At 45.1% G+C, this 8,576-nt stretch overlaps 1 protein-coding gene across 2 annotated transcripts in view; it reads right to left on the bottom strand.

Annotated features, from left to right (window-relative positions):
• Positions 1 to 333: 333 nt before the first annotated feature.
• LOC120943686 (MOB-like protein phocein) overlaps positions 334 to 8,576 on the bottom strand; it is an 88,059-nt gene continuing 79,816 nt past the window's right edge. For both annotated transcript variants that reach the window (XM_040357130.1, XM_040357128.1), the window contains one exon: positions 334 to 1,358. In XM_040357130.1, the coding sequence (XP_040213064.1) occupies positions 1,227 to 1,358 (132 nt within the window). In that variant the 3' untranslated portion in view covers positions 334 to 1,226. The remainder of the gene's footprint in view (positions 1,359 to 8,576) is intronic.

Here is an 8,576-nt window from a genome sequence, read left to right as displayed (position 1 = left end):
TCACTTTAAAGGCTCTCTATTAAGTAAGCTACACAAGTAGCACGCAGTAGCATCTTGCAGTTATCAACTGCACATGATTTTAGCCTTGTGGAATTATGCAAGACTGATCACCACTACACGCTTTTTGTTTAGCTTACTTCACAGGGAGCCATTTGCTACATCTGTAATAGAATCAATTGCGATTTCTAGCCGTTTAAGTATCACAACTGAGCTAGTAAACTCTTCTGTGTAGCTCAAGTCTAATGAGGTGACCATCAAAAAGTGGTTAAATCTGTCAGCAGCAAGATTAAAGGATAATGTTCACCTTTTAAAAGAAAAAATGTGCAATTTACATTTTTTTAGGAGCCTTGCAGGTCTTCTGCAGACTGTCAGTGTAAGCTGTCTGCCCATACATTGTATGGCCAGGTAGTTACACAAAGACAGGATAAATCAATGAAATACCTAGAACGCTTAACAGTGCCGTGGTGGTTCATTGAGAACTACAAGCCAACATCTACAAAGGATGTCACTACTTGTAGTTCAGTCATTCACAGAACTCTGTAAATGAATGACATGGCTGTGTGGGCGGGGCCCTGCACGGCCATGTTCTTTTCAAAAAGTGACAGCTAGCACGGGGAACTTCTCCCCATACAGCTGTCACTCAGAGGGCTCAGTTTGCCAAGCCACTACAGGAAGATATTACATGTTCCACCCTAAAAAAAACGGGTGAACTTGCAACATGTTCCCAAAGCTGAACTTATCCTTTAAAAGAAACAGGACATTGTCCAGAGCATACAATAAAACAGTTTGAATCCCATTATTTCAGGCTATATTTGCAAATGCATCTAATTTTAGAGCCTCATCGTGCTCAAACCACTTGCTCTGCACATACATTTTCTATTACCTTTACAGGACATGCCTTTAACAATACTTCTGCCTTTTTGTACAAGGTACTTAACCAATACATATTTGCTTCTTCCCAACATGATAAAAACATCATTTTGCTTGTGATCAATATCTTAACAAAACATATTTGCAGCATAAAAAAAAAACCTCACAACAAAAGCAGTCAATAATATGTCAAGAAAGTTGGAAAAGGCTGATAACTACTGCACTAGAAGACAAGATACAGAGTTTTCTTGATTTAAAAGATATATATATATATATATACACAGTACAGATTTGTTAATAGTTGTATCGAATCATCAACGATAAGTTCATGTTGGATTATCTGAACATGAATAGAATTATGCTTCGCTTTCCCTGGCAGATGAACTTTGCACTTCTTCATCCAAGAGAGGAACAATCAGGTTATCTTTGGACATAAGGTTATATTTCATCACAAACTTTGTGAACCGATGACACAAAAATGTTTCATTCTATAAAAGAAAAAACATAATGCAACATCATATTCTAGTACATTGGCTAAAGCAGTGCATAATAATACAACCACAAAAATCGACTTTTCACAAAGTGTAACTTTTCACAAATATAACCAGTTCAGCGTTATCGACGGGGTCTAGTGCTAGAATTATTGCTCTTGCTCTAATGATCACAGCGATACCTCACATGTGTGGTTTAAACTGTTTACATTTGCGGGCAAGACTTTCACATGCATTTGCCATTGGGCACAAACACGGAGGGATAGGGCGCCTTATATATTTTTTTACACGGTCTCTTTAAAAAAAAAAAAAAAAAAAAAAAACTTCTGATCGCTTTTATTGCCATTACAAGGATGGTAAACATCCCTTATGATAGTAATAGGCAGTGACAGTTAACTTTTATGGAGGGATCTGGGGTCTAAAAGATCGCAAATCTCTTCTCTGCACAAGATTGGCATTTTTAAATACTGTGGATTTTTTTTAAAATGGCACCGTTGGCTGCCAAGTAAACCGGAAGTGACATTGTAACGTCGCTTCCAGGTTAACACATCAGATGTGGCGGCTGGTGGCTCATGTCTCCAAGTAGAATTGGAGACTCTGGCATAACAGTGAAAGGATGTTTCTCCCGCCGCTTATAATAACTGCAGAGCGGCTGCTTAGCCACATCGGTTGTTACTACAAGAAAGCCAACCGCCGGCTCTAAAATGCAGCTGCAGGCATCACTTATAGCGTACAGGTATGTGATTTTGCAGCAAGTGGTTAAAGTAAAGCTGCCTGCACACAAATTTATTTTTGTTCATCCAGCAGGCTAAACGAAATAAAGCCAACAGATTCCTCCATCTATCTCATTTGCATGAATCCCCCCGGCCAGTACATTGTATTTCAACAGTGTGACCAGCCGCTGTCAGAATACACTAATCAGCAGCGGCAAACACTAATTGAGAAAAACTTCCCAGCACGTCCCTTTGACAGGAGTCAATCAACCAATCAAGGTGTCAAGTACAGATGACCTCTGGCTGTTTGAAATTCATCCAGTCCATGCTGAACTGCATGAATATCAGTTAGTATATGGCTAGTTTAACTGAATCACGAGCACAACTGCAAGAGCAATATTCATAGCCAATAGAGTCCATATTGTTGGTGTTTGACTTGCAGTTCTATGGGAAAAATATATGTGTCAAGGCGACCAGTCTCAACAATAAAATTATATGGCTTCCCAACGCACCTGTATCCACAACGGGCTTGCTTAATGCAACGCACACGCGTTTAATACACCGAATCGGACCACCCTGGTATGAATGTCCCCAAGTTCAAAACATACCTTTGTTTTTTCCAATGCATTTTACATTGAATTCAAAAGAAATGCATCAAACTGCATATCAATACACTTTAGTTAGCATGCCAAAATGCCATAATGCATATCCACACACATTACTGTGCATGATGATGCAGACAGATGTGCATATTAACACACATTTTTATGCATTTCAATGGACACTGCATCATGTCAAAACACAAAAAGGTGCCCTTCCATGCTTGGGGGGCTCCCTGGGCCAGGTGAACAGTATAGGGCTCCTCCCTCTATTGCCATTATGGCATTCAGGAGCCCGCTTTATGTGTTTTATGTGCCTTATGTATTTTGTGTTTTATTAATGTTTTTTTTTCCCTCTCTCCTCCTTTTGGTTTCTTCCCTCTTGCACCTTCTCAGTGTTTGGAGGGCGGATCAGCACTCACCGACTTCTGCAGGACGGGGACTGGCGTCTGGACGACCCTCATTGCCATACCATGGCTACGATCAAGGTAGTGTCTTATAATGTGCGTGGGCTGTGCTCTCCCAACAAACGGAATAGACTGGTTAGAACTTAAGAGATTGGGGGCCCAGGTACTTTTTCTGCAGAAGACTCATTTTACCGCCTCCTCACTCCCAAAACTGCCCACTCACCTATTCCCACAATGGTACCTTAGTAATTCTCCTACACCTAAATCCAGGGGTACAGCGATAGCCGTCCACAGGAACTGCCCGTTCCAACCTTCTGATCACAGGGTGGACCCCCAAGGGCGCTTCGGGTTTCTGAAGGGTACAATAATGGGCCAGAAATATACCTTTGCAACCCTGTATGCCCCTAACTCACAACAACTAACGTTCTTAGATCGGACCCTTGCCCAGCTAGCCGATTTCCAGGAGGGTAGACTGATATTGGGAGGGGATTTCAATGTTAGCCCTGACCCCCTTTTAGATACCTCTGTGAACAAATCTACCCATTCTCACGCCTTTTTAAAACACTTTAGGAAGACCCTTCAGGGACATACACTGGTGGACTGCTGGAGAGCCCTTCATGCTGCCGAAAGAGACTACAGCTACTTCTCCAGTGTACATAAAGTATATACTAGAATCGATCTGATGCTGGTATACCAGGGTACCCTTGACTTACTACTGGGGGCAACTATTGACCAGATTACTATTTCTGACTATGCCCCGGTGACACTCACTCTTTCACTAATCGCAAGCGTTGGCCAGGACTTGGAAGCTAAATGAAAATCTGCTCGACGACATAGGGGTGGTGGCGGGAGTACAGGAGACTTTGGAGAATTACTTTGCTGAAAATGCCAACGGTGAGGTTAGCGATGGCATCCTCTGGGAAGGCCATAAAGCGGTGGTCCGTGGCACCTTTAATCGCCATGGGAGCCAAGCTTAATAGGTAGAGGCAGGCGGACTTCCAGAGGGTACTACAGGCATTGCGGCAAGCCGAACTCAGCCATAAACGGACATCGGCTCCATCTGAGCTCTGTCGTCTGAACGAACTCAGACAGCTTTTTGCCAAGTTGTTAGACTGGAAAATTACTCGTAAACTGCGTTATTTGGCCCATGCATACTAGGAGTATGGCAACAAATGCGGACGGATGCTGGCGCGCGCGCTTCGAAAAAAGAGACTTGTGGCTTATGTACATAAGCTGCACTCCCCTAAGGGCGACCCGGCTCAGCACACCTCAAAGATTGCTTTATTGTTCCGCGACTATTATGAATCTTTGTACAATCTGGAGGCCGCCTCCTCCCCTGCGGAAGTGACCCTCAAACAAAATAAAATCACGTCGTAGCTTTCCTCGATCGGGCTCCCCGCCCTGCCCCCGGAACAGGCGATAGGCCTGGAACACCCCATCTCCCCAGCTGAACTTTTGGCAACTGTTAAAGCGGAGGTTCACCCATAGCTTACACATTTTCCCCTTAGATTCCTGCTCGTTTTGTCTAGGGGAATCAGCTATTTGTTTTAAAATATGATCCGTACTTACCCGTTTACGAGATGCATCTTCTCCGCCGCTTCCGGGTATGGGCTGCGGGACTGGGCGTTCCTTCTTGATCGAGAGGCTTCCGACGGTCGCATCCATCGCGTCACGATTTTCCGAAAGAAGCCGAACGTCGGTGCGCAGGCGCAGTATAGAGCCGCACCGACGTTCGGCTTCTTTCGGCTACGAGTGACGCGATGGATGCGACCGTCGGAAGCCTCTCGGAAGACTGTTAATCAAGAAGGAACGCCCGCTCCCGAAGACCCATACCCGGAAGCGACGGAGAAGATGCATCTCGAAAACGGGTAAGTACGGATCATATTTTAAAACAAATAGCCGATTCCCCTAGACACAACAAGCAGGAATCTAAGGGGAAAATAGAAAAAAAAAAGGAATTGGGTGAACTCCCGCTTTAAGTCTCTACCTCTGGCAAGTGTCCTGGCCCCGACGGCTTCACTAAGGCGTATTATTTGAAATTCTTTGACAAATTGCAAGCCCCCTTATGTACTCTCCTTAACTCCCTGGCGACCGATAGACCGCTCCCTCGGGAGACCTCGTTAGCGCACATCACGGTGCTTCCAAAAGACGGCAAATTCAAAAATTTTGGCCAACCGCTTAAAGCCTCTCCTCCCTGACCTAGTTCACGCCGACCAGATTGGTTTCATATTGGGACGGGAAGCTAGAGACAACTCGAACAGGGCTATACAGCTTATTTACTGGGCGCGTACACGGGATCGGATGCCTCCATACTTGATCTTGTCCACCGATCGCGTGGCATTCGATCGCGTGGATTGGCGGTTTCTCAGCGCGGTCCTTAAAAAATCAGGGTTGGGCCCACATGTTATGCTGGATCTCTACACTCTACGTATCCCCCACAGCCCAGGTTAAGGTAAATGGCGGTCTCTCCGCGGGGTTCCCTATCCGGAATGGCCGCTCTCGCCCCTCTTGTTTGCCTTGGTCCTGGAACCATTGCTGCAAAGGGTCAGATAGAACCAAAACTTTAGAGGGGTAAATGTAGGCTTCCTAGAACACAAGCTCTCTGCTTATGCAGATGACATATTATTCCATGTGGTTGAGCCCCTTGTCTCGTTGCCGGTCTTGATGGGTGAACTGAGGGAGTATGGGGAGGTGTCCAACTTCCGGATAAACGATACGAAATACTACCCGTCACCGTTCCTCCTGCCCTAGCGTCCTCCCTGAAGGACTCCTTCCCCTTCACGTGGTCCGCCTCCTCAATTAAATATTTAGGGATTCAGCTTACGAAATGCCTAGACTCTCTATACTCCCAGAATTATGTCCCCCTTCTAAGGAAGACTTCTCAAGACTTGCAGACTTGGGACAAGACAATGTTCACTTGGGTGGGATGGACGAATATTTTGAAAATGACTGTTCTGCCCCGTATCCTATTCCTCCTACAGATGATACCTATACGCCTACTGAAGCGTTTTTTTGCGGACTTACGAAGTCTTTTTATTACATTTGTGTGGGGAGGTAGGAGACCTAGACTGGCGATGGCAATCCTTCAAAGGTCCAAACTGAGGGGGGGCTTGGGAATACCAAATATTCACCGGTACTATCAGGCAATTGCGCTACAGCGCATCCTGAACTGGAAGTTTCATGCGTCCCTTAAGTTGTGGGTCCCCCTGGAGAAGACTATGGAGGGCGGGACTTGTCTTACGCACCCTGGGTCCCAGCAGACAACAGGGGGCTTTCTGATTGGGTCTCCCCGCTGACAACTCACTCCTTAGCTATGTGGGATAATGCAAATGGCTGCCTAGCATTGGCGCCGAGGACTTCTCCTCTAGCGCCTGTCTGTGGCTACCCGTGGTTCTCCCCTGGAGAACTGAAAACCTCCCTCGGAACATGGACTAGGAAAGGAGTTGTTAGCCTCTCAAGATTTGTGGACGACAGAGTCCTGACGTCATTAACTACCTTGCGCGCTCGGTATGGCAGATTCCCCTTTGACTTTTGGAGACACCGTCAGTTAGAGACTTTCATCACTAAGTGTCACAGGTTAGCGCAAATTAGAACCAGTCTGACGGAGTTTGAGCGTCTTTGGGCGTCTACTGACCCAGTGCCCCACATGATCTCTGTACTATACGGGATGTTGGAGGATGCATCGCCCAGTCCCCGGCCTTACTTTGTTAGGGAGAGGGACCTACAGTCCAACTTTACCGATGAACAACTCTACCACCTCTATCGCTTAACTCACAAGAGCTCTGTAGATGCCAAAACCCAAGAAAACAATTATAAGTTGCTGACTTGGCTAGGATCTTCCCTACTGTCTCTGATAGATGCTGGAGGGGGTGTGGGCAGAAGGGCACATTCCTCCACATTTGGTGGGAGTTTTGGGATATGGTTGACAAACACATATCTGAAGGTCTGGGAATTGTTATTCCGGCCCAGCCTAAGCATTTCCTGCTCCATGTCCCCTCCATTCCTCTGTCACAGTACAAATGTAGTGCTCTCCCCCACCTCCTCAATGCAGCAAAAAACGGCCTATAACGATTCACTGGAAAAGTTCACACATTCCGAGTGAACAAGACTGGTTGGGGAAGGTGGGGGAGATCATGGAAGCGGAGAGTTGGCTGGCGACTTGTAGGGACACTCGTGAAAAATTTGATCTTACATGGGCAGAGTGGAAAGTCCATGTACATGATACTACTTGCTCTAGCAGATCCCTCCTTTGGGGAACTCCTCCTCCTCCGGGCGCATCGTCAGTCGGATCCCCGCGACCCCACCTAGATGTGGGTCCATATACTATCTTTCCTTTTTCTACTTTTCTTGTCTCCTTTCTTTGTTCTTACTCGAATTCACTATTCTCTTTTTCCTTCCCTTCAAGGATCACTAAAGGAAAATATTTTTTTAGCTAAATAGCTTCCTTTACCTTACTGCAGTCCTGGTTTCATGTCCTTGTTGTTCGTTTTTGCTTTGAAGTAGCTGTAATTCTGCTCTGATCTCCACACTTCCTGCTTGTCTGGCTCCTTATGAAAAATCTCATGGCAGCTTTTCACTGTGGTCCAAGCTGTGTGTCTAAAACTCCTCAGAACCAATCAGATTAATTTTAAAAACAAAACACTGCCCTGGATTTGTTTGTTTTTGTTCTGTGGGTCTCTTTACTTCACAGAAACATGAAACCAGTTTAAAAGCGAAAGTGAAACTAGAGGCACATTATATGATTGATTCCTTTTAAAAAATGATTAAAAATAGATAATCAGTTAACTTTTATGTCTCTATACCCTGTAAACAGTCATTTCAGCCAAAAAATTTTTTTCCCTTTAGTGACCCTTTAATTGTTTGTGTAAATTGTTTGCTCAGTTTTGGGACTACCGTGATGACCTCCAGTTTGTTTGACTAGTCCTGATACCTCAGGTTTACCTAAACTGACATATAGTAGAGGGAGTCGTTTTGGTGCTTGCTCAAGAGCGGGGACATTTGGGTATACCACCCTCCATTAGTTTGGGGGGAGACCTGCACACATGGATCGAACGTCCGGGGCGGGCGAGGTGTCCTTTTGTCCCTGTACTGTCGTAGGCTGTTGCTCCCAGTTAAAACGGTTGTCTGAGCTCGGACTAGACGCACCCCTTGATGTCCCTCACCTTTCCCTTCCCTCCTCCCTCTCCCTTGCCCTTTGTCCTCTCCCCTCCTCCCCCTCTTCTCCCTGGTTTTGGTTAGTGTTTTTTTTTTTTTCCTATTTGATAATGTTGTATTGTGCAACTGTCAATACTACTTGAAAATGAAAATAAAAAGGTGTTTTTCCAGTTGTAAAGAACTGAATGCTATAACCTGCTATATATGAAGTAGTTTAAGAATTGTATGACAGGTGTCCAGTAAATTTAAACTATTATGAAGGCAAATGCGGTCTCTTAGGTCTTTAACACGAATACATTAGACATTTCTATTTTGTCAGTCCCCTGAATATCAAGGATTGGA

This window comes from Rana temporaria, chromosome 6 (genome assembly GCF_905171775.1).
Source record: "Rana temporaria chromosome 6, aRanTem1.1, whole genome shotgun sequence".
NCBI lineage: Eukaryota > Metazoa > Chordata > Amphibia > Anura > Ranidae > Rana > Rana temporaria.
Note: the sequence above shows the minus strand (reverse complement) of the source record. Positions and strands in the feature narration are given on the sequence as shown.